The 26,512-nt window shown below is 43.2% G+C and overlaps 1 protein-coding gene and 1 long non-coding RNA gene across 2 annotated transcripts in view; one reads left to right on the top strand and one right to left on the bottom strand.

The window, feature by feature from the left end:
* Positions 1–1,865: 1,865 nt before the first annotated feature.
* Positions 1,866–15,860, bottom strand: LOC309366278. The gene is made up of 4 exons (XR_014166625.1): positions 15,737–15,860; positions 6,381–6,438; positions 3,834–3,949; positions 1,866–2,506 (listed from the first exon to the last, which is right to left on the bottom strand). It is a non-coding gene; the product is annotated as an uncharacterized lncRNA (long non-coding RNA).
* TRPM5 (transient receptor potential cation channel subfamily M member 5) overlaps positions 7,067–26,512 on the top strand; it is a 48,232-nt gene continuing 28,786 nt past the window's right edge. Inside the window, exons 1-8 of the mRNA XM_081904689.1 lie at positions 7,067–7,108; positions 19,027–19,097; positions 19,385–19,538; positions 20,841–21,021; positions 21,642–21,808; positions 22,839–23,019; positions 23,914–23,978; positions 25,761–25,952. Coding sequence (XP_081760815.1) covers positions 7,082–7,108; positions 19,027–19,097; positions 19,385–19,538; positions 20,841–21,021; positions 21,642–21,808; positions 22,839–23,019; positions 23,914–23,978; positions 25,761–25,952 — 1,038 coding nt within the window. The 5' untranslated portion in view covers positions 7,067–7,081. The remainder of the gene's footprint in view (positions 7,109–19,026; positions 19,098–19,384; positions 19,539–20,840; positions 21,022–21,641; positions 21,809–22,838; positions 23,020–23,913; positions 23,979–25,760; positions 25,953–26,512) is intronic.

Consider the following 26,512-nt stretch of genomic DNA (forward strand, 5'->3'; position numbering starts at 1 on the left):
AGCTTCTTTGTTGCAAGTCACAATGAAGAATGCTAATGCCATAAGTCGATTTGTAACGAGAGAAGCCGTGAGAGAGAGAAAAGTCTGCAAACATCAATAAATGTCTGGACAAAAGGAATGCCAAATGACTGTAGGAAGCTAAACTAGAAATCGTGTCACATGAACCTCTTATGCAAACAGTGGTGGCAAAGGAAAAAAAACCAAAGGTATAGCAGAACTTTGCTGTGAAGTGGCTAAATTTACCAAGCTATAAATTTGGGTTAAACTAATCAAAACATGACACACAATTGGTTTTTCTGTAGAATTTTTCAGAGAAGCATTTCATCTAGCAATATGGGGATCCCACAGTGAAACTGGTGTAGAATCAAAATCTTTCCATTGTCACTATAGCAGAAGCCTCTTTTGTTGTTGTTTAGTCGTTTAGTCTTTGTGACCCCATGGACCAGAGCACGCCAGGCACTCCTGTCTTCCACTGCCTCCCGCAGCTTGGTCAAACTCATGCTGGTAGCTTCAAGAACACTGTCCAACCACCTTGTCCTCTGTCATTCCCTTCTCCTTCTGCCCTTGATCTTTCCCAACATCAGGGTCTTCTCCAGTGAGTCTTCTCTTCTCATGAGGTGGCCAAAGTATTCAGGCCTCAGCTTCATGATCTGGCCTTTCAGTGAGCACTCAGGGCTGATTTCCTTCAGAATGGATAGGTTTGATCTTCTTGCAGTCCATGGGACTCTCAAGAGTCTCCTCCAGCACCATAATTCAAAAGCATCAATTCTTCGGCAATCAGCCTTCTTTATGGTCCAGCTCTCACTTCCATACATCACTACTGGAAAACCACAGTTTTAACTATACGGACCTTTGTTGGCAAGGTGATGTCTCTGCTTTTTAAGATGCTGTCTAGGTTTGTCATTGCTTTTCTCCCAAGAAGCAGGCGTCTTTTAATTTCATGACTACTGTCACCATCTGCAGTGATCATGGAACTCAAGAAAGTAAAATCTCCCATGAAGGAGAGAAGCCTCTTACTATCTTATACAGTGGTACCTCGGGTTAAGTACTTAATTCATTCCGGAGGTCCGTTCTTAGCCTGAAACTGTTCTTAACCTGAAGCACCACTTTAGCTAATAGAGCCTCCTCCTGCAGCTGCGCCGCCGGAGCCCGATTTCTGTTCTTATCCTGAAGCAAAGTTCTTAACCCAAGGTACTATTTCTGGGTTAGCAGAGTGTGTAACCTGAAGCGTATGTAACCTGAAGCGTATGTAACCCGAGGTACCACTCAGTCTTTGCCTTTGTCTGGGAACTCTTCTCCATAACACAGTAATATAGTGTTGCATGCCACCCCAATCTCTGAGCAGTGCGAGATCCCAGGGGATCCAAGTGCTTTACCCAGGTTTCATGTTTTCTCCTGAGAAAAAGGCACAGCAGGGACTCTGGTGTCTTTAGAATATATGGCTTATTTGCACATATATGCAACCTGAGCCTACAATGGAGGAGGAGGAGCATTAACACCCCAAAGGGTCTCGTTTCTCCCATAGCCACAGCCTTGAATTCAAGTGGAAATCAAACATTGTGCTCTGCCTCTCTGATTTTCCAGCTTGCAACTTTACTTCTAGGTCACATTACTGCCAACTCACAACTCTAAAACTCTGGCTTTTGTCCTTCTCACAAAGAGCTGAAGGAAGGGCCCCTTCCATTTTCAGTCTGGCACAGAGACCCCTTTCTTTGGGTCTCTTAATGGCCCATCACCCAGGTGATTACCTGAACACAAGAAGCTAGTCTGGTTTATATTTTAACATGAGTTAGATTTAGGGATTATGTAGGTGTCCGGCACCCACAAACAATAATCAAAACAAATCCTGCAACTCTGAAAAGACACCTGCTATCTAACTTGCAAAAATATTTGACTTCTGTAGGTTCTCCTTATGAAAGAGCCTAGTCATAAAGACCTATGCTGTTACCTTTTCTATAGCAACAATACATTCCATGACTTTCTGAGAACACTTAAGTAGAGAAGCAGGGGAAATGGAGCCCCACACAGCCCGCTTAGTAATGTAGCAGCTCTTTAGATAAAGCAAATGTTGATGACATTCGGAAGCTGCCTTTCAGATGCACTAGTAAACCATATTCTTGGAGATCCCTCTAGTGGCTGAAGTAAGAGTATAAGCCATTCTACAGAGTATGGTGGGCTTTGCATCAAAACCCTTTGTTTCATGGTTAGCAATATCTGTAGAATATTTTTTACAGGAGTTTCTCATGACAGCAATTGTACAACTCTTTCATTTAGATATTCCTCAAAAACACATTTGAAAGCAATTATTGATTCTGGAAAGCACAAATTCTATCTTACGATGTTGATGAATTTCAGGCAGGAAATAAAAAAGTACACTCGTTCCACAGTTAACTGACACAGAGGATCAGTAAAGTAGTCAGAGGTGGACTCGTATTGTAGCCATTCCCAGGGAAGTAGTGATGAACCTGTGGGCCTCCAGGGGTTGTTGGCCTTTAACTCATCAGCCCTATAGACATAGAGGAGTAGGATGATTGGAGTTGGCCTACTACACAGGTGCTCCACCTGTGACCTATGCACATATTGACCTAGAGACATATTGATTACATGGTGCAGGAAGGAGTGAGCACGGAACATCATTAGAAGGTGATGAGAGCTTAGAGCTATGGAGCTCCAAGCTATGGAGCTTGGAGGAGGGAGGGGAACACAGATGGCATCATAGGATGAGGCTGCAGGTTCTGGAGGCAGAACTACTGTATAATCACCCATCACCCTGTAAATAAAAGAAGGTGTCCTGCTCACACTAGGCTCGTAAGTAAACAGGGGACTTACCAGCAACAATACCCATGGGGCAAGCAGACATCCAAGGCCAGAGTCCAAGCAAGCTGAGCTTACAAAAGTCAGGAGGCAACATCACAGCAGTTCAAGGTCAGGATCCAAGCTAGAAGAGTTCACAAGAGTCAGACAAACAGCAACGTCAGTGCAGTTTTGGGCCAGGTTTGGTACCAGATTTGGTAATCCTATAGTAGGCAAGGTACAGAGCAGCTACATAGGCATTGCTCCAGTAGCTCATACAGCTCAACACCGGGCGGGGGGGGGGGCTTGATCTGAAGCTACCTGTACTGTAACAAACCCAAACCTCAGCTGACTCCTATCAACCCCCTGCATACCAGAGGTCTCCTTGGGAGGAGTGTATTACTTCTGAGGGGAAGTACTTTACTTTAAGGGACGCGGGTGGCACTGTGGGTTAAACCACAGAGCCTAGGGCTTGCCAATCAGAAGGTCAGTGGTTCGAATCCCTGCGACGGAGTGAGCCCCCGTTGCTCGGTCCCTGCTCCTGCCAACCTAGCAGTTCAAAAGCACATCAAAGTGCAAGTAGATAAATAGGTACCGCTCCAGCGGGAAGGTAAACGGCGTTTCCGTGCGCTGCTCTGGCTCCCAGAAGCAGCTTAGTCATGCTGGCCACATGACCTGAAAGCTGTACACTGGCTCCCTCAGCCAATAAAGCGAGATGAGCGCTGCAACTCCAGAGTCGGTCACGACTGGACCTAATGGTCAGGGGTTCCTTTACCTTTACCTTTACCTTACTTTACTCTGGATGTTCAGGGAAGTTTTTAATATTTAACGCTGTACTGTTTTTAACACTTGATTGGGAGCCGCCCAGAGTGGCTGGGGAAACTCAGCCAGATGGGCAGGGTATAAATAAATGATGATGATGATGAATCCTTTCCTGCAATCTCAAAGTGGGCCAGGTTTCCATCTAGCCTTTACAGTAGTACTGCATTTGCCTTGGGTTTGGGACCCAATTCAGCCCCAAAGTTAGAGGCTGAACTCACCTTGGGTGCAGATGGCCCTTTCCCTGGCCTTGTTGCATTATCCCAGATGGAGGCTGACCTAGGACTCGGTATAATGTCAGGGTCTCGTGGTCCCCCTCTGATAAGGGCTCTCCTGGCTGAGACATGACAGAAAGGTAGTTTCACAGTGTGTGTGTGTAGTATGCAAAAGCGCAGGGGGGGGGGGGGAAATGCCAAACTGGCTCTTGGACCCGAGTGAAATAAAGCCTAGTTTCACCTCTTCCCATAGGCTTCCTGATAGGATTTCAGAAAAACATTAAACATTTATTTCTCCCATGAAAATATAATACAAATACACCAAGGTATCCTGATTCAGAATACTTTCAGATGTGGTGAGAACACTGATGATTTGGCAACAAAAGATAACATCTTATTTTCCTGCATATTACTTGAAAGGTGTTTCATATTACAGCTATGAGCAAACAAGTCCTTCACACATATGCAACAACTTATAAGAAGAGGACATTAGAACACATGCAATTCTCCCCTGCCTCCAATAAAAAATAGCCTCTTGGTGCACCAGACTGCAGAATTTTACCCCAGTTGCTATATGTATTAGATTTATATTATCTATTCTCTGGTTTCTCTTCAGATCGTAGAAATATTTTCCTTTTTTAGTTTCACATTATCTGTGTTATGTTTATTGTTATTTTTAATTGTCATATATGCAAACATTTTAGCTGTTTTAAAAAAGGCCGTTGCTATGCATATGCTTTTATTGCACAGTAAATCACTTCACGGGGTTATGGGAAGTGTTTCATAAACAACAACAACAAATAGGATTCCCTATTCAAAAAAACAAAATAACCACAGGATGCTACTCTGCATTCAAAATTTGCAATTACTAGTAGCCATGTATTCAGTATAGCAGGTCAAAGGATGTGGAACTCTCCCTAACCGAGATTAGACGGTCCCCTCCTTGCGGAGTTTCAGGCAGATGAAAAACACGTCCTTATTTCAGCAGGCATCTTAAGGCAGTGTTTGGCTTCATCGTGCATTTCCTACTACTCTTACTCTTCATGTGGTTTATTTATTTATTTATTATAATTGTATGTGCGCTGCTTAGAAACGTTAATGATTAAGTGGTGCATAAATACCTTTAATAATAAATAAATAATGGCAACCATGTGTCAAGTTTCCCCTCCCCTGAAAGGCCTTAGCTTCTTTCCCAATTGTAGGGGCAGAGAACAAGGAGGTAAGCTCAACTCCATTACAGGGAGAAATGATGATCTTAGACTGTTTGGATATTGGAGAAGAAGGGCATTTCCAGAAACCATTATAAACACTACTTTTTTACATATGGAGCAATCATTATAGAACAGGAACAGGAACAGGAAGGAAGGAAAGGATATTGACTCAAAATCAAAACTGGTTTACATTCCACATCAGATAAAAGTTTCTTAAGACACAAATTCATATGTTGTGAAACGTGTAGTAGCAAATTCCAGTGGGTTAAGGCAGATAAACTTTGAGGGGGGAGCGCACTTGACAGAGTGAATCAATTAATTTATGTCGTAATCTGCTGTGACTGCAATTCTTAGCTCACCCTTCTTTCATTAGGGAACTCCCAAGATGACATAATCAGAATTGCTGCATCACTCTCCTCAAAAAACAAAGCAAACAAACATCACTTACATTTTCTTTCACAGGTTCTGTAATATTAAACTAAATGGTTGAGAATTTCCTGCCTCTGTAGTGTTACCCCACAGTCTGACACCCAATGTAGTCTGCAGTGCAGAGCAATTCCCTCAGGGAAGATAATGTTATTAAGGGTCCACTAGCTACAAATCACGGAGACACGGGTGGTGCTGTGGTCTAAACCACAGAGCCTAGGGCTTGCCGCTAAGAAGGTCGGCGGTTCGAATCCCCGCGACGGGGTGAGCTCCCGTTGCTCGGTCCCAGCTCCTGCCCACCTAGCAGTTCAAAAGCACGTCAAAGTGTGAGTAGATAAATAGGTACCGCTCTGGAGGGAAGGTAAACGGTGTTTCCGTGCACCGCTCTGGTTAGCCAGAAGCAGCTTAGTCATGTTGGCCAGATGACCTGGAAGCTGTCTGCGGACAAACGCCGGCTCCCTCGGCCTATAGAGCGAGATGAGCGCGCAACCCCAGAGTTGTCCGCGACTGGACCTAACGGTCAGGGGGTACCTTTACCTTTAGCCACAAATAAAAAGTGACAGAATATAAAATACACAAGATTGTTAAAACAGAAAACAAAACAGAAAACAGTCATAGATGGTCTAAGTAAGGGCACTTGCAATATTTAGAAAAATGACAGCTGAAATGTGTATTACACTTATGATACAGATCTTAATCTAGTGAGAATGGTCTGCTTTCTACTAAAGTCAATGGCAAAACATTGGTTCCCCACTAAGGCTTACGCCTGTATCCAGACAACACAGCATCAATATTATACAATTGAAAATGGGTACAGATAACCACTTTTGCCTTCTCTGTGAGATGTGCTATAAAAAAAAGTTTCCTCATCAAAATGATACATCTAACCAAGTTATTCTGTGGTGGGAGAACTCACCTCAGAATGTCTGCATGGATTCAAGGTTGCTTCAGGAGATATGGCAGAGTTATGGCTTCTGAAAGAAAAAGTAAGCAAAATACTGCATTTTGCCTATCCACTAGGGCTGATCATGGTAAATGTTCCCTCTCCAGAAAGCTAACAGTCCAACCATTTTTATAACATAACATAACATAACATAACATAACATAACATAACATAACAACATAACAACAACATAACATAACATAACATAATTATTTAGAGAGAACTATATTTGCTGGGTCAGGGCACAAGAGGCCCAGATGTTCTTATCTTCTCTGTGAAATTGCTTTGAAGTTGTGTGCAGTGTTTTCAGGTTTGTATGGTGTGTGTGTGTGTGTGTGTGTGTGTGTGTGTGTGTATCCAGGTTTTGATGGTCATATGCCCCATAACTGCTTTAGACACTGCAACAGAAATATTTGCCTATTATTTGGATATACATTTATTTGACTGGGTTCCTCCTACCCATACCCTGGAAGCAGTGCTTGGTTTCCTTTTCCAGCAGGTGCTTGTTTTGGTGTTAGGTGGCTGTCATTTAAAAAAAAATTTTTTTTTAAATGGGTAGGGTCACTTGGAAGGCTGCTTTGGTTAAAACAAAAACAGCTGCCTCCACAAGAGAAGGGGAAAAGCAATAATGCCTTAACTACCTGAAGGAACTTCAGCATTGCAAGTACTGAATCATGTCCACCCCAAAGGATTGTCAGCAGGTAAGACAACTGAATGTTTTAAATGTACAGGCTACTATAGATTTAAGAGCATTTCCGTTGGCACTGAAGGTGATTAGATAGTTGGTCATCTTGTGCACATATTTCAGTGAATGTCCAAAATGATGGAGGTTGTCAACCATCAGCCCAGAATGCTGACAACACAGCAGACATCTGAGAATTCCTAGAAATGCAGAGATAAACCAGTGAATGTGGCCTGTCACTTAATGGTCATTATTGTCAGTATTTACTTAATGTCACTTTGGACATTGAACAGATACATGTGGGAAAAGAATTGACAACATTTGCTCATGTTTGTTGACCATCTCTACCATTTCAGAGTTTCACAGTAGCATACTCTACATTTACACGCTATGGACATACTACAGCCAGCTGCATAATAGATAAAATACTTGTCGCAGGTCACCATAGCAAAATATATTCGACAACAAATATGTGTGTGTGTGTGCCAGTAATAGTTGTCAACAGCCAGATTTGTTTTAATTTTAACAACTTCTTGGTTGTTTGTTTGGTTGGAAAATGAATTTACCCCCTATTCTCTATGACAGTTGCCTCCTCAATTGCTCTGCCTTCTCTTTTCCAGGTTGAATTTGCCCACTTTCCCACTTCCTTCCAATCTTGTTTTCCATTTCACTGGCTGCCTTTCCCCCCTTCCTCTGAACACCTTCCTGTTTGTCTACATGCTAAAGTATGGTGCCCAGAACTGAACACATTACAGTGGTACCTCGGGTTGCATACGCTTCAGGTTACATACGCTTCAGGTTACAGACTCTGCTAACCCAGAAATAATACCTTGGATTAAGAACTTTGCTTCAGGATGAGAACAGAAATCGTGCTCCAGCGGCGCGGTAGCAGTAGCAGGAGGCCCCATTAGCTAAAGTGGTGCTTCAGGTTAAGAACAGTTCCAGGTTAAGTACGGACCTCCGGAACGAATTAAGTACTTAACCCGAGGTACCACTGTACATGAGATGAGAATGAAGAAATGATAAACCTCATTGCCTGAGGATAGAGAGAGGGAATGATTTTGAACTGCAGGGATGTACATTAGAATGAACATAAAGAAGGGTTTCCTACTATAAGAGCAGCCTGCAAGTGGAATTGATAGCTTAGAGAGGCTTCCTTGAGGGGCTCCTATTAAATTGAAATAAGATCTATTTGGGATATTTTAATTGAAGTATGGTAATCTCAGATCAGGAAAGCTCCTCCAAGTCTGTGACTTGGATCATTTACAAACCCCCCACCCCATGGAGATGAACCCTAGCAAAAGCTGTACTTACTAAATTTTACTAAATAAGCAATTGGAGGGTCAATTTTCTACGCAGTTAATTTCTTGACATCACCACAGGAAAAGTGTGAGGTGCTTATAAGAAGGAGAGCTGGGCTCCTTCTGCCGCTGAAGATTAGCTGTGAGCTTCATTTTAACACCATATTTGTCTTCATGCTGAAAAGCACGGCCGTCACACTCAGATGTGCTGTTAATACGCACAAAAACCACAATTAAAAAAATTCTAAGACCGTATTTCAGCTATACTAGACCGTATGGTATCTTATAGTAAGACACGGTAGCATCTCTGAAAATCAGACCTAAGCAACACTTCACAATGCTTCTTTTTAATAAAGTAAAATGAAATGGTTGAGTTACAGCTGGGATAATCATAACCAGATATACCTCTTGGATACACACTAAAGCCCACTCCCCTCCCAATTATTTTATTTTAAAAACTTTTTGTTATTTGGTTGTGAAGGGGTGCCTGCTTTTTGGTTTGTGTTCTATGAGTTTTTGGAGGGTGCAGGGTGGTTTTTTTGCCTGTTGGGGTCTGAAAGCTGCCAGTTCCCCCCCTCCTTCTGTGAAATGGATATTTTGTGTGCCCATGACGATTTCTTCACTTTCTGAATGTGCCCCTGGACACAAATAATTTGTGATCCCCTGGGTTACAAGAATACTTTCATAAGCAGTTGTACAAAACAGAAGGAAGCAAATGACAGCTAAACCAATCTTGGTTGCAAGGAGTGGTGTGCAAAGGGACTCAGATTTCAGCCGTTTTGCTCAATTTTAAAAACAAAGCAGATGAAGCTCACTCAGCAAGGGCTGTCATTTTAAAGCACGAAGCCTTTCTGCTTCATGCAAAAGAGGTCTACACATTTGTATACACTTCCTCCTTAAACATGCATGTGAAATTGAATACACACCCATAAATAAAGCAGAATATTGTTGCTGTTTTACAAAAGAAAAAAAGGGGGGAAAGCCCAACTAGTTTTTCATCAACTGTGCAAACACAGACCTTCAAGAGAAACTATACAGAAGTAAAGAAAGTCAGAGCAGAATTATCGTGCTTACATTTATTGCATCAGTGGTAAGCATTCAACAGGAACAATGTTGCATAGAACGTAGGACTGGAAAGTTTTGGGCTCAAATGCTTGCACAAGCCTAAAGTAAACTTGGTGTTCTGTCCCTTAGGCTAGCCTACCTCATAGGACTGGTGGGATAATTCTATGTGTATGCTACCCTGAGCACCTTGATGGAGGAAAGATGAGATGTAAGTTTCATGAAAAAATGTAAAGTGCTGTTCATTGGCTGAACTTTGCTGAAATAATGGGTGATTGAGCTACCATTCCATAAGTAATAAGAGGAACAATATAAAACCGATAGGCAAACGTGCAGAGATTTTCCAGAGAATGCTTATCTTTTTCCTTGTGGGGCAAATAACAGGTGTGAGAAGAGTAATTTTCCTCAGGAAAATGGCAGGGAAGACAGCCCCCACTCTGGCTGAAAAGAAAAAGGTGTATGAAAGAGGCAGGACCCTAAGCTGAAGGGCAATGGGTGAAGTAAACTGGGGGGGGGGGGGGAGAGTGGATATCAGAAAGAAAGGACAGGAATGAAAACGCTGGAGGTCTAAAGACCACTGTGTTGGTGTTTCTGATTTAACTCTACAGATCTTGGCTGTAGGCTTCATAGGTCACCTGTTCCCAGCTTCAGATGGGTACACACACCCTCAAATCTGGCCCAAGACATTTTGTTGCGTGAGGCAAAATGGCGCCCCGTCCTTCTTCTCCTCCACCACCACCTGAGGTGACTGGAGATGGCCCAGGGAGGCCTCAGTGTGCTGAAGGCAGAGGGGGAGAAAAATGGTCAGAAAGGAGCAGGTTGGGGCACAAAGGCATGCTCCTCAGGAGCCTTCAGAGCCGAGGAGGAGGAGGGGTTGAGTCTTGGTGGGTGGGCAGCTGTTTCTGAGGTAGTGGCAGAGGGCTTTCCTTCTCAGAGGGTGACTGGGATGGTGACAGCAGCTCCTATCCACAGATGAAAGGAGAATGGCAAAGGCAGCCAACGCATGTAAGAACACTCCTCTTTTTCCAGATCTGCTGCTCCTCACAGCTGTCCCCACCCTGTCACCTGAGGCAACTGTCTCAGTGGGGCTAATGGGCTGGCTGGCCCTGCACCCCCCCCCCGTTTCATTCCCACTTTTCCTTGACTCCAACCACTCCCATTTCCATATGCTTCTTTCATCCCCGTGTGTCAGCTTCATGACAGCATGTAAGCAAATTTGGGCCAACTCACAGAAATAACAATAGTCAAATATCTCCAGCTATTCTTTGCCGCGTGACACTTTGAGAAATGAAGAGGCCAAGTGGGCTTTTATTTGCATCTGTATGTTTATACTGCATGCCAACGTGAGCTAAATGAAAAGAAAACCATAGAAGGGATAATGTCTGTGCATTTGCCCAACAGCCAATTCTATAAACAGAAAAGTCGTTGAGTCCTTGCCAGGCTGTGCCTATTTATCACCATCCCTATTCAGGAATAGGGAAGGGAATATCATAGCAGAGATAGGAACGTAAGGAACTGCCTTATGCCAATTCAGATCATTGGCCTGTCTAGCCCAGCATTCCTTTGTCTACTAGGAAAGTTCTTCATCCTGCGCAGTGTTATTTGCGTTGACTGACAGCAGTTGATAAGAATTTCAGACCAGGGGTTTTCCCTGGAAATGCTGGGAATCTGCATGCAAAACCCTTGCCCAAAATAGGTCCAAGGAAGTCAGCAGTGAGAGAGTTCAGTGAAGCTGTCAAGTGGGCCTAGGCTTGGTGCTTGAGGCATTATGGGAGAGCAAGAATGAGCGGCCATATTGGTTCCTGAGACCTCTTGAAAACAACAGAGCAGCTGGAAGGCTTAGCTGCCGAAAAACAATTGGGGAAGGCAGCTTCCTTTGTCGTGGTGCTGAGGGTTGGGGCGGGGGATGGAGGTGAGGACAGGCTTTGTGCCTGTGTTGGCATGCAAGAGAAATTCCTACCCCAATTAGGGCTTATGAACTAATTGGCAGCACACTCCCATTCCAGCAGCCAAAACCAAACAATCGCAGACAATTTATTTCCTCCATGGGCAGCTAACAAAGCACAGGGTCATTCAGGCAGCCACCATGACTCAACTGGATCCCTTCTGCATTCATTGTGAAGTATTTCTTAGAAAGAGGTTTTGAAAAGTGTTTCAACAAAGCCACACCAGCCTTTAGCCTGCCAGACCATTCAAAACAGAGGCCTTAGGTCTTTGAGTCAGGCTCAGGGCCAGGGTTTGTGCATACTACTAACAAGTGCGCTGCCCCTCACATGGTCATTGCTATGGGCTTGTGTGCACCTGTACACATCTGTTGCAGTTATGTGACTTTAAAAAGCTGGAGGAAACCTTGAAACATTTATGTGACACTGACTTAAGCCAGGATGTGAGGAGTCAGGTTCTTCCCCTCTCATTGGCCAAAGCTGAAAATTAATAGTAAAAAGCAAGGCGTCTGTGGTAAATGTATTCAAAATTAGTATGAAAGCAGCTCAGAAGGAATGAGGTGCAAGGTAAAGGCCAGGACAAGATAAGGCCATCACGTTCGGATATTTAACAAAACATAAAATTTCCATCCAAGATGGTTGTCAACAGAAATGGAATGGGAGAATATCATACCATGCAACCTTTTTGGATATGAATCCAGAATGCACGCCTTCCGGGATGTGTTCATGGGCATTTCACGTGACCCATGCTGCACCCCAGCCCCCAAAAAGTGCCTTTTGGGGGCTAGAGCACAGCACAAAAGCATGTGAGATCCCGGCACTCAAAATGGCCGCCGAGAACTTGCATGAAAAAATGGGATGCCCCATTTTTTCCAGGGCACTTGGCAGGTATGGAATATTTTATTTCTTTCAGTGGAAAACAAATGGCTATACAGGGAAGCAGTGGTTCACGAGGTCCAATTACTGTACTGTTTGCCTGGGTGAATCATAGCCAAAAATGACACAGTGTGGTCAGGCACAGGATTGTCACCTTTACTCGAAGGGTCAGGGCTGGCATCAGCATCTGGCATCCTGCTGGGGCCCTAGAACTCTGGCAGGGCTCATCACTGGTGCCTGGTGCTTCAAGCAATGCCCAACAGCTCAATCTCACAGCCATTTTGATTTCCCAGAATAGCTCAGGGGATTTGTGGGAAATTAAAATAGGGATACCAATGGAGGTGAGGACCTGCAGACAAATAATGGAGGAGGGCACTGTTTGCCCAGAACCTTGAAAATCTTGATCTAGTCAGAGAACATTTGGAATGTTTAAATTAAAATATTCCCTGTAGTCAGGCCTTTTTTTCACCCAGAACTCAGTTCCGGAACCTCTTAGGTGTGCGCCATTGCCACTCTAAGAGAACAAGGGAGGTGTTCGTGGCACCTCTTTTTCTAGAAAAATAGCACTGCCTGTACATTAAAAAGTATAGAAGTGAAGGAAGCCTTTTGCTTCAGTAGTCAGAAACTAGCTAAGTGGCAACCTAGATTAGAAATCCTTAATAGCAGAGTTGCCTCTGAGCTGCCTATGGTACATGCAAAAGGCATTGAAAGAGCTCGGAGAGGGAGGCCACGAACGCAGTTACTCCTAAGTATCTCTTCAGAGATTATAATAAGCAGATCACATGAAGACTGATTCACATACTGAGGTTACCACTGGGTCTAGGTTATGTTGAGTCATGCCCAGATGTGTAGGTGGCACTGGCTACTTTGTTTTTCCGACAGAGGTTAACTCGTCAGACTAGTTTGCAGTAGTTAGTAGCCTACTGCGTTTCAGTACCATAGCATACTTGGGTGGCCTCATTCTTCCCAGGGATATTTGAATTTTCCTTCCCATTAATTAGCACACACTTCCTATAAAAGGAAATGGATGAACCTTTAGGTATCTAGGGCAGTGCGATCACTATAAATACACTGCTCTTTTAAAAAGGTAACATGACTGAAGCTGTTCCTTGAATCAGGAGATTGCATATAGGATACTTAAAGGAAAAATATATGAAGGTGTTGGTTTTTTTTTGGGGGGGGGGTGTAATATTGTTGATTTTCCAGCGTGCAGAACAGTCTCACAACACAGGCCTCTTCTTCCCATATTGTTTTCCAGCCCCTTCAGCCACAGGCATCTTTGAGATGTTCATTGTAATGCATGCTGTGCATTCTGGAGAGCAGAATGTTACAAAGATGGTAAAGGAAGGTAGCATCTCTTTGAACTGGGGTAGCTAACAACAACTTATCCCTGTGTATGGCCCTCCAATTGGTTTGTTGTGCTCCCCAGTCGCTCCTCGAAATGTGTCACTTTAAATAAATTATTATTTTTTTGACTGCTCCTATAGGTCTCCAGCTGTGTTGTCAAATTATTATTTTTAGTCCTTTTAAATAATAATAAGAAGAATGTAGATTTTTAAAGTGACTGGTCCCTTAGGTTGTCTGCTGTGATACTGTTAATATTACTATTATTTTGCTGACTGCTTCTTGTTGTGACACAGGGACGCCAAAATATTGTGTGACCATCCAAGACCCAAGATCTGCTCATTTTAAATAAAAATAAACATTTTAATATCACCCCCTGACACAAAAATGTTCCCATATGTACATAGGAAAACGGGAAGCTCCCTTATATTGTCTATTGATCCATTTAGTTTAGAATTGCTTATACTGACTGGTAGCGACTCTCAAGAAGGTCAGGCAGCCAACACTCCCAGTGCTTCCTGAAATACAACTCAGGGCTGTCTGCACGAGACACAGGTGCCCCCATCTCTGCGCTATGGTACCCCAATGTGATGCCCAAATGATTTTTGTAGCCCCTCAGTGCCCCCCCCCAACGTATATAACGGCAGTTTAAAAAACAGAGGCAAAAGCACTCCATAAAACTGAGCGCAATCCAGTTAAAAATAGTTCAGCAGCTTGATAAAATAGAGGCACCAAGGAAAAGGCAACCCAAATATATACCTTTTAAAGGCCTCTTTGAAGGTGCTCTTGCTTAAAGACTATCTTTCTTCTAGCCAGCGGAGGCAGCTCTCGTGTATTAAATTGTAATTTATCTCACACTTCCTCCAGTATCTAAAGAAGGCATCTATATTGAGGTTTTGACAGCCAGCAGTCAATTAACTAAAAATGAAAAGCAGGTAGTTAACCCATTAAAATTCTGTAATCAGTTCACAGCCCCAGTCCTCCTACATTTTGAGCCAATGAAGCATTTTAGTTCCTGGGCAGAATAAATCAGAGCGGGGGGTGGGGCAGATAAAGTGGTGAATTGAAAAGCCTTTCAGTGCACACCTGTAACTGAAGTGCAGAACACCTTCCCAAGTGCTGCTCTAAGATGCCACCTGGTGGTTGTTTCTGAATGCTGCTGTACACTGAAGTGGGAAGGGGAGGGAGGAGGAGGGGAACGGACTGCAAGGCACAGGAACAGGGGGAACTGACCATGGCAGTAATGGATGAACTCATATGTGGAAAAACAAAGGAACTGGATATTGTGAGCTAGGCTCAGCCCTAGTGGTACAGAACACAGAAAGATGGGGGCGATTATGAGGTTCAAAACACAGAAATATGGAGTGATTGTGGGGTTCAGGGCAGCAGAAATTAGAAGCCGTGAAAGGCGGAATGGGCTGCCCAAAACTTGGTTGCCCATAAGAGTGTGGAAAGTGAGCAGTGCCACAGTGCTTCCTGACAAGGGTTGTATTGAGAAAAGCTGCAAATATTCTTATTTTGCATTCAGGCCTTTCTTGATGACATCTCTCTCTCTCTCTGCCATTCTGATTTGTTTGTGAGGCAATTATATAACACTGATTGTGCATTCGCCCTGATCTGCTCCTGGAGAGTTGTCATTACTCATTCATTCATCCCACACTTTCCAGTACATTTTCCCATCAGTTTCCAAACTGTGAAAAGTCCTGTTTCTTTTTCGATGGGGATTTGTTGCACTAGGGTGGCAGAGCCCTTTAATCCAATTTAATTGGAGAAGCCAGGTTTCGGAATGCTCTTAGATCCCTCTTGCAAAACAGCGACAATTAGAAAATGGAAATAAATGGGATGCCAATGTGTTTTGCATCATTACCAAAAATAAGTCTGGTTCCTTCAAAGGGAGTCACAACAACCTACCCTGCCATTTGCATCCGTGAGTCATTTGCAATGACTGTTTGCTTGTTATTTATCAAACATGTTAAATTTGTATCTTATCTTTCCCACCAAATGATGTTCAGGGTGGCTAACAACAACAATACACGTACAATGACACAGCAATAAATGTAACAAACACAAATCAGGTAGAGCATCACTAAAAAAATTAAAAACAAATTACAACACACTTGCAAATCAGTTTATGGTTCAAAGTCCTGTCTAAATAAAGAGGTATTTAACTGCTGGCAGAAAGTCATCAGAGATGGAGCTAGCTGGACCCCTCTTGGTAAGAGACCCTAGACATTTAGAGCTACCAAAGAGAAGGCTCCATCTTGAGTTACCACCACATGAGCATCAGATGTTTGTGGTGCAGACAAAATGGCCTCTCCCAAGGATCTATGGACATCACTGTTAGTTTGACAGGAGCACTTGCTCCTGTTTTTTTCTTCTTCAGGGGTTTATTACAGCTCAGCAGCAGTCATCTTTCTCCACCACAATACCAATTATTTTCATTTCACAATATTATCACATGTTGATACCAACACAACTTGCAATGGTTAATCTCTTGCTCTGGAACAGAATCATGTTTCAGGGTGGTGCTTAGTATGTCTTTCGGATTAACCTACCTGAATCCCTGAGAATTAACCAAAAGCTGCTAAATTAAGTTCACCACATTTTGTGCTCAAGTAAAAGAAAATATGCCTGAGCATTTTCTACTTTTTTTAAGAGGACAAGAAATCTTGGGTGCAAACATATAGATACTATTAAGCTGTTCATGAGGAAAGAAAAAGAAAGTAAGATTATTCTAACCATTTCTACTTGTAGCTTATTTTATTAAAGAAGAGGGATACAATAATAACAAAAGTAGCCCTGTTCAGACAACATAGATATGTTGGTTACGCATGGAGACATGAGGGTAGTGTTGGGATCGTATCTGAAAGTACTCCTTTCTATATAGGAGGAGAAGGCTATTGAGAGCTACCAGGCATGAGGGCTGGAGGCAGTAATGATTCTGAATACCAAGTTGCCACAGGAGAGAAGAGTGCTCTTGTGTTCAAATCCTGCTTTCTGGCTTTCCACAAGCATCTGATTGTGAGAGCAGAATGCTAGACTAGGTGGGACATTGGCATGATCCATGTTCTTATGTACATTCACGGTAATCTCTGGCTGGAATTTACACATATATAACATATTGTACTTCCAATCTTGTGTGTACTTTGAATGTGTGAGTGCTATGTTCAGAAGCTATTTTGAATATGCACAGAAGAACAGGGCCAACAGAAACCATTTTGGCCCCCCCATTGCTATGCTTAGTCAGCATGAATAAGTTTACTCAACAGGATAAACAAGCTAATTTCTATAGCTGATACAGGGCCACTTGCTGTGGATCACTTTCGTTCTTGTCTTCTGGGAAGGTTTCTTTCCTTTTCTGGCTCTTTCTTCACCATGTTCATTCGTTTTGATTTGAATCAGATGGCCTTCACTGAAGCTTAGTCACATCATTGTGTAAATACAGGATGATGAAATGGCAGGCCCCCAAAGAGACATTAAAGAGGAAAAAGAGCAACAGTACTGTCAGCAACAAAAGCCAGCTCCTTCCAAGGCCAATTTGCGATCCAAAATCAAATACTGTGAAAATTCGTTGCAGAACCATGTATGTGCACTAGGAAATATCAGTCTAGTATTTTGGCCATAGATAACTTTACAGGCTCTAGTTGCAATAAATAAGTAGTACTGCTGATTTATCTTCTCCCTGGACAAAGTATTGCATGTACTGTATGTGTGCAATCTTCTTCTGTAAACTGTGTCATTCACCTCACATCCTAAATAAATCTTGTGAATGAAATTCATCATTAATTTGTGCCATATCTCTCATCTGTATAGAGATGTCAAATTATTGCAGTTCTATCCCTACCGACTTATCCACACCCTAGTGTCGGGAGCTCATCCTACTCTCGAGTAGGACCCTGGCAGAGACACATGCCCGACTGGCATGTTCCCTCCCTCTTGGTCGATCGTTCAGGAGCTCCATAAGCTTTCTTCAGCCCGGACATCACAGCGACTGATGCCAACAGACACTGGCATACTTAGAGATCCGCAGAGTCTTCGCAGCTTGCATAACAGACCTCAGCAACTCAGCATTTTGGCTAATCTACTTTATTTACATATAAACACACACGGAGCACTGCAACATGGCTCCCTCTCTCTCTAGCATCAGAAAGCAAAGAGTGAAAGAACAAAGGACAATAGTCCCACTTCATGGAACGCAGTAACATACATCCTGTCTCTGTCACTTCCCACTCTGTGGAGTCAAAACATACACTGTCATGTGAAAGACAACAATCCCATGACTGCAATCATGGAGCAGGAATTCTAACACCTAGTTCCTACAATCTTACACAATAAAACAAAAATATACCTGTAAGATTATGCATGCTCCTCTGCTCTAAAACATGATATCGTTATGCTTCTTTCTCTACTTTCCCTGGGCTGGGAGAAGTTCCAGGGGCACAGCACTTACCCGTGTTTGGTTTTCTTTGGAAGGAGGCCACTAGTGGCTTCTGGAAATTTGGTAATGTTTGAGCTTATTTATAAATATGCAGGTTGAGCTCAAGTGAGGGCACAGCTTAAGCACTCCAACAGACAACTAAATCCATTACCTCTCATCAGATCTTGAGCGAGGGACTGGCAGCATACACACAAACACACACCGCTTACAATCAGTGCTATTTTTCCAGAAAAAAGAGGTGCCGAAATTCACTATGAACGCCTCCCTTGTTCTCTTATAGTGGTGCCCACAAGAGGGGTGCCGGAACTGAGTTCCAGTGAGTTCCAGCTGAAAAAGGTCCTGTTTACAATGTTTCATATTCTCTCATCTCTCTCCCTTTCTCTGACTCCCACTTTAAAAGTGTTTCTATTATGCTTTGTTTGTGACTCGCTTGCTACCTCCCTCTGGCTGGAGGTAGTGCTGTCTTGAGCAACAGCTGAAAAGGATTGCCTTTAAACATGCAGTCTCCTCTTCTGGGTACCTCCAGACTATCACTCTTTTGCAGTAGGGATTAAAGCACATACTTTAAATTAAGGTTTGAACAATTCAAATTGAAGTGCTCTGTCACCCTAATTGCAACACATGTACTTCGGAAAAAGAATCAGTGCGGAAAATGACAGGAGAATCCACTGATAAGTGTGGGATGAAGATATGACTAATGGGAAAATGAAGAAAAAACACACAAACAAATCAGGATGAATGCTCATTGCTGGATAATCTCCCCACAAACAAATTAGAATGGATACTCAATAAAGATTGGCTACAACCTCCAGATAAGCTTTGTATAAGCAAATCAGGATGACTGCTCAATAAGCCAATTGTCATAGGAGACCTCTTAACTGGTTTCTTTTTTCAATAATGTTACTGTGAAATATTAATAACTAGAATGCTGTAAACTAAATATAGCTTGACTTCTTTTCTCTCCCCTGCCCAGAATATTGTTCTCCAAGCCTTTAGAAGAAGAGAAAGCATCTCAAATGATAACATGGACTTAAGGAGTAAAGTGTAAGTTCATTTGTGACAATCTTAAAGAATTAAGGAAAAAGCAGCAAGTATGGTTGTTGTTTAGCCATGCATACATACGAATTCAGATGCACATATATAACATAAAATGCATTAGATCATCTATGCACTTTATATATAGCCATGTAAATGCTACTAAAATAGTGAACTTGAGCCATCACGATGACATTCACTTAAAAAAAAAATATGACTTTGGATGAAATTCCATAACACTTTTGTTATAAAGCCCCATCATTGAAGTCACTCATCTTTTAATTATCTTACTTCAGGGAAGCCAGTCAGGCTGATGATCCCTCAGTGGTCCCAAAGGAGCACTCACAAGCAAAACTGCACAATAATGAGAAAGAAGGAGCCTTTCCAAGAGAATTGCCATATTGGACAGGAGAAATCGACTTCATGGCTTCTGGAAAGAAACGTGGAAAGGTAGCACAAAACCTCTCACTGGGGGGACATGAAGGTCTTTTAAGATAGGAATTCTACTATTTTTACCCTAAAAAATCTTATTTCTTTCATTCTTTGTATATCTTTGTACTTTGTGCTAACATTCAAGATCTGGGATCAACTCTGTGAAGAAGCTCTAAAAACACATTTGAAACAATTCACATACCTAAAAACAAAACAAAACAAAAAAACCAAAAAAACCAAAAAAAACCCCCAGTGATCTCAGATACAATGAGCCTGTGATTCACAAAACATTTAAGTCAGGACATTTACCTCTCAGCAGGTGTGCACCTTGATATTGATCTTATGCATAGTTGCTTAGAAGTCACCCCTGCTACATCTGATGGGTTTTTACTGCCTAATGAATCTACTCAGGGGCTGCCTTCTCCATGGGTAGAGAGGGAGTTCTGCAGGCATAGTCTATGGGCAAAGCCCACCCATCACATGATAACAGAAAGCTACTGGTGCTATTCTGCTGGTGAAACACCATAGGAAATTGGTTCAAAAATGGGGCATGCTAAGGGCAGATTGGGGGACACAGGTGGCGCTGTGGGTTAAAGCCTCAGTGCCTAGGACTTGCCGATCGAAAGGTCGGCGGTTCGAATCCCTGCTGCGGGGTGCGCTCCCGCTGCTCGGTCCCAGCGCCTGCCAACCTAGCAGTTCGAAAGCACCTCCGGGTGCAAGTAGATAAATAGGGACCGCTTACCAGCGGGAAGGTAAACGGCGTTTCCGTGTGCAGCTCTGGCTCGCCAGAGCAGCGATGTCACACTGGCCATGTGACCCGGAAGTGTCTCCGGACAGCGCTGGCCCCTGGCCTCTTAAGTGAGATGGGCGCACAACCCCAGAGTCTGTCAAGACTAGCCCATACGGGCAGGGGTACCTTTACCTTTACCTTTAAGGGCAGATTAGGGGAGGCCTTGGATGTCCCAACATGCCCCCCGCAAAGGCAAAAAACTACTCCAGACCTGGAGCTGGCACAGTCATCCATTCCCCTCATTCGTGTCAATGGGAGGGAAACCAAAGGGAAAACACTTGGGGAGGGATGGGAAAAGTTGACCTCCATCTTCTGCTCTGGTAGGAGCAATCAAACAGGACTTAAGACACAGCTGTTCCTCCACTGCAGGATCTCCCAGCCATTTTCTGGGTCATTTTCTGTTCTGCTTTTGGCTGTAAACTGTCTTGAGCTAGCCCAAAGCATGTGAAAGGCAGAGCGGCTCTTGACTTGACTTCTAGAGTTCCCTGTGGTGCTCACCTCTTTTCTGAATGCCCCTTTCTTGGTTGCAGTTTATTAAGGTGCCATGTGCCATCCACCCTGGAGTTATATTTGACGTCATGATTAACAAGTGGAACCTTCCTGCTCCCAACCTGGTTGTCTCTTTAGTAGGAGAAGAAGAGAACTTTCAGATGAAACCTTGGCTACGTGACACCTTCAGAAAAGGACTGGTGAAGGCTGCGCAAAGCACAGGTCGGTTCCACACCTTGAAATGGGAACGCAGTTGTTTACATCCCTGTCAAATATGATTCCTACTTAATAAGGGGGGAATTTCCTTTAAAAATCTGCATGTTAAAAGTGGCTCAGCTTTTTATCAAAAGTGTTCTATCCCTGTTTATTCAATATGATAAATCTTTCTGAAAACAAGGCCATGTGAATGAGACAATATCAGATTAACATGGCATGATTCAAGCATAAGTAGTATCATTTGTTTGAGCCACAGCTCCCCTTGTTTTTAAGCATATATTTAATCAAATGTTTCGCTCCTGAGCTATAGAGAAATAACCATTGAAAGAGAGGTTACATCCTGGTATAAGGGGGGGGGGTGAACTGCAGGTTTACCTGGAATATACTTATTTGTCATCCCAGATTTGTGAGCCTGGCAGCATGCATGCCCCCAACACAAGCCACTCTTAACAGATTCAAAATTGACCTTCAACAATCTGGCATCAGAGCATTTGAGCTGAGATTTGAAATTTGCCAAAATTGAACCCTGGCTAGCAGGACCATGATGGGAATTGTCATCCAAAAACAGCTGAATACCCAAGTTTGGGAAACCCTTAACATCTTACACTTGTAAAATTTTGTTTCAGGTGCATGGATCTTTACCAGTGCCTTGCGTGTTGGAATAACAAAACATATAGGGCAAGCGGTTCGGGATCACATGCTGGCGAGTACTTCCTCCACAGTAAAAGTGGTTGCGATAGGAATAACTTCACTGGGTAAAATTCGCCACAGAGAACTTCTGGATAATGCCAAGGTATATTTTCTGCTGAGGAAAACAGAGAAAGGATGTAGAGGTTTTGCCTGAAAACAATTGTAACCCTTGGGTCCCACTGACCAGGTGGCAGAATAGTGCTGTACAGACTCCCTAAGTCACAAATCAGTTCTCAGAGTTTGTTGGATAGATTTTCATTTACTCCCATGCATGCACATATATTTATATATTTATTTTAGTTTTTGAGAGTTAATAGTTAGACGTGGAAGACAGGAGTGCCTGGCGTGCTCTGGTCCATGGGGTCACGAAGAGTCAGACACGACTAAACGACTAAGCAACAACAGTTAGACGTTACAGCTTTATACCTGAACAGAGAATGCAAACTCCTGTCCTTCTTATACTATACTATCTGGTGAATGTGCTTTGAAGCCTGCATGATTCACAACCCTGGTAATGCACATTCCTGATCGCACAGGTAGGGGTATTCTGAGGTGGAGGCAGAGGCAGGGGGCGGTCTGCCCCAGGTGCCATTCCAAAGGGGGGGACACACAAAATGCCGACCCCCAATCGGCGGCACCTCCCAGGTTGCAAGCTGCTTGCCGCACACCCCCAGGACACGTGCCACGCCCCCTCGGATGCATGCCACTCTGGGTACTGGAGCAGGTTGCTCCATCTCTGTGCACAGGAGCTCCTAAACCCAAGTAGCTAAACGCATGCAGAAGTGCCCATTAGACCTCCTTCCTCAGAGCAGACAACTCAGGGAACTGTGGTTTGTTTAAACTCTAGTTAGTGAGAACAAGGGAGGAGATAACCGTGGTTGTGGTTTCTGCACAAGCTACAATTTAAACAAGCCGCAGGTCTCTGTGTTCCGTTGTCATAGGGAACTGTGGTTTGTTCAAAACTGTAGGAGATGCTTCTAATCTTTTACTCTGGCACGCAATAGAGAAGAGGGGTGAGCATGTGACCCTGAGACATGCTGCAGCTCATCCTCATTGTGGGAAGCCATGGTTGCCCACTATGTCCGAACCAGACCAAAGCTTTTGTACAAAAAACAATCTCTCCTTTTCCCTAGAATGACAGCCTTATAAGCTACAAATCTGACCACAGTGCCCAAGGTCCTTTATATTTTCTTGACAACCACCACTCTCATTTTATCTTGGTGGATGAAAAAGATCCGAATGAGCCGGATGGGACTACAAGGCTACGTCTCACCTTCGAGAAACACATTTCAGAACAGCGCACTGGTTACGGAGGTAGGCAGACGTGAAAAAGGAAAGATGAGACCTAGATTATTACTTGGGTTCCTTGCAATTACAAGGACGTTTGTTTAAATACAGATGATAGGGTTATTGTTGATAATAGTCTACTACTGATAATATATATATATACTGTGTGTATATATATATATATATATATATATATATATATGCAGGTTTTGGTGTCAAGAAGCCGAAAGCACCAGCCTGAAGATGACGAGTGAGACCTCGTCGAAACGTCGCCTAGACACCCCAACTTTTACACGGGAAGACACCCGAGGACACCAAAACCTGCATTCCTGTACCCGTGAAAATCTACGAAAGCATATATATATATATATATATATATATATAGCCTTTTATTATCCCAGCAAAGATTAAATGGACCCCATTTTTCGATAATTTACTTGTATTTTCATTTGCCTTCCCTTACTCTTATCAAATTTGTCAGTCTGACCCCATAAGCCGTCTCCCAGGCTTTAGATAATCAAAAGTCAGTAGAGGGTGACAGAGGGCTTTTCTGTTTTTGACAAATCACAATTTTAGTTGCTTTTAACAAGTGAGCTGGCAGTTCAAAATCCTCCTCTAGTATAACACCCTTAAGATGTCCAAACAATATCCAGCAAGGAGTCTGAAGAGCACAGAAGGCTAATAGCATTCAATGCAATTTCTGATGGCTGAATGTAGGATAGGATAACCTTACAATGGATATCCCCATACTATGTCATTATCTTTTAACTAGGTATAAAAGATATACCATAGCCTATTGTTGTCCTTGCCGGGGAGAAGCAGGGGTGATATGCTTGCAGATGGGAGAAACAAATGAACAGCTGAGATAATAGAACTGCATAGATTTTATTAGCTTAAATATTTAATCCTCTATTGATCCAGGAACAGGCAGCATTGAAATCCCTGTGCTCTGCTTGCTTGTGAATGGAAGACCGAACATACTCGAGGTAAAGAGCTAATCATCTTGTTTAAATAAGAGAGGAAGCTATTTAAGCAAATATTCAGGTGCCTTACACTTAGGTGAACAGTGTGCTGGACATGAAATGTAGACCAAGTAAAATAATGGCTCCAAGCCTTCTTTTTTTGCTGATAAGTGACAGGAAAAGATTCAAAAGTCACAGAGGGACCACACTTTTATTAGGAGTAACTCAAATGTTCCAAAATAGTGAGCAAGCCTTTGAGTTCTCTAGAACTCATCTTTAGGCTGGATGGTTAATAAAACAAGAGTGGAAGGAGAGAGGAAGTTGGACGCAATGTTGAAGTCCAAAAAGCTTAAGGCGGCTCAACAGGCTTAGGTAGATTCACCTGTTCGGTGCAAATGAAGGCACCACCAGCACACAGCACAGGGATTGCCCACACTTCGGCTTGTTCCATGCCTAGAAAGCATAGGTCCAAGAGGTCTTATGTTTGCTCCACCTCTTTCCCCAAGAAAACCTGCTCTTTGGTGCTGAATCAGAGAAAATGCCAATCCACTGAAAACCTGACTGATGTTTTCTCCAGTTCAGTGTTAAAGATTGGGTTTCCCAGGTGAGAAGCAGCAGGGCAAGTGGAAGTCTGGACGGGGCTATAGCTGAGTATGAGCCAGGGTTCCTTGTGAGGTATGTTTATGTGGCTGCCAGCTAGTGACCAAAAGGCAAAAGGGTTTTTGAGAAAAAGCAGGAACAGAGCATGCTCAAGGCCCATCTTCTTGGGAGTTGTTCAAAGATGATGCCAGACTGGAAATTGTGCTACAGAAACCAAGAAATAAAACCATCCATTGTTCATCTTACAGTTCCAGCATGGCCCCCCTGCTCTTGACAGCTGTGGGAAGCCCTTTAATTTGTTTTGAATTTTGTTTTGGGCCCAACTCTGAAAGGAATGTGGGGCCCCGGCAGCTGGACTTACCAGCTGGATTCAGTTCATGGCATCTCCAAGAAATGCTGAGAAAGACTCCTGCCCAGAACCCCGGAGAGCTGCTGCCAGTCATGGCAAACAGTACTCAGCTAGACGGACCAATCATCTGATGAGCTTACTATGTACTGTCACCAATTACTTTCTTCCCCCATAATGTGGTGCCAGTGATACAGAAAGGGGAAATTCAAATGACTCTGGCAAAACCAGTGCCATGGGCCTGGCATCCTTGTCAGTGGCATTGCTGCTATGCCAGTCGTTCAGAAAGAGCAACCTGGTGGCACTGCTGACCCTGGAGCACTGGGCCTGCTAGACTCATCAGTGCTGACACCATTTTCATTTTCTCCCTGTGGAATGCCCATGACCCTGGAGTGTCATTTCACATGAAAGTAGCTCTTAGAAAATGTCCTTCAACAATGGCTAAAGACAACAGTTTTTTATGAATGCAAAACCACTTCAGCACATGTGCTTGTCCAGCTACTGAAAAAGAAAAACTTTTCGATTGAAGAGTCCTGGGATTTCACTATAGAACAATTCGTTAAAATAAATGCCATCTCTTGCATTTTCTTTGAGAAATGGGCCACAGTCTAGTCTAAGAATTGTAACCCTACTGGGGTCACTTATCAGGCTACTTCAACAAACCTTTTGCAAAGATAGCAATCTAGATAACGAAATGCAACATAGGGGTTCAGTTATTTCTGAGAACGTCACTTTAGGCAGCAGTCCTATACATACAACTAACTGGGCTTGTTTGTGCAGAGTAACTTTGCATAATATTGCATTTTCATGTTGTTTGAGCATATATGGTCTCATCATTTTTATTGTGTTTTTTTTAACAGCGAATTTGCAGGGGACTGGAAAATTCTGCCCCCTGGCTCATCTTGGCAGGATCTGGTGGCATAGCTGACATCTTAGCTGCACTTATGAATGAGCCACACTTAATTGTGCCACAGGTGGTAGAAAAACAGTTAAAAGAGAAATTCCCCACAGAGGATTTCTTGGGAACAGATATTCTTCAGTGGACTGCGGTGGTAAATTGACTTCTTGGTATTTTATAGTCATCAAATGCATTTACAGACTATGAGCAGTTTGCAGTAAACACCTATCCACTGTATTGTCAACCATCCTGGGCTATACTTTGGTGCATTTCTAAACTCCAGCCATTCTTTCACCTCCTTAATCTTTCTTAAATGAGACCAACCCCTCCCTGTACTTCTCTTTCCCTTTTCATTTTGTAATACTAAGGATTTTGTAAACAAGTGCGTGATCATAAAACTGTAGAGTTGGAAGGGACCTTGAGGGTGATCTAATTCAACTCCATGCAATGCAGCAGTCTCAACTACTGTAACCTAAACATGACAGATGGCCATCCACACTCAACTTGAAGGCCTTCAAGGAAGTCCATCACCTTTCGTGGAAGTCTGTTTCACTATCAAACAGCTCTTACAGTCAGAACATTCTTCCTGTTGTTTAGTTGGAATCAGGGCTGTCTTAAGCATGTGTGGTGCCGGTGTGCAAAGATCCTCCTGGCACTCCTCCCCGGTTGCCCAGTCCCAGGCACGCAGGAGGGCGGCGCCAGCCAGCCGCCTCA

This window comes from Podarcis melisellensis (assembly GCF_964234715.1).
Source record: "Podarcis melisellensis genome assembly, chromosome: 1".
In the NCBI taxonomy this organism is placed as follows: domain Eukaryota; kingdom Metazoa; phylum Chordata; class Lepidosauria; order Squamata; family Lacertidae; genus Podarcis; species Podarcis melisellensis.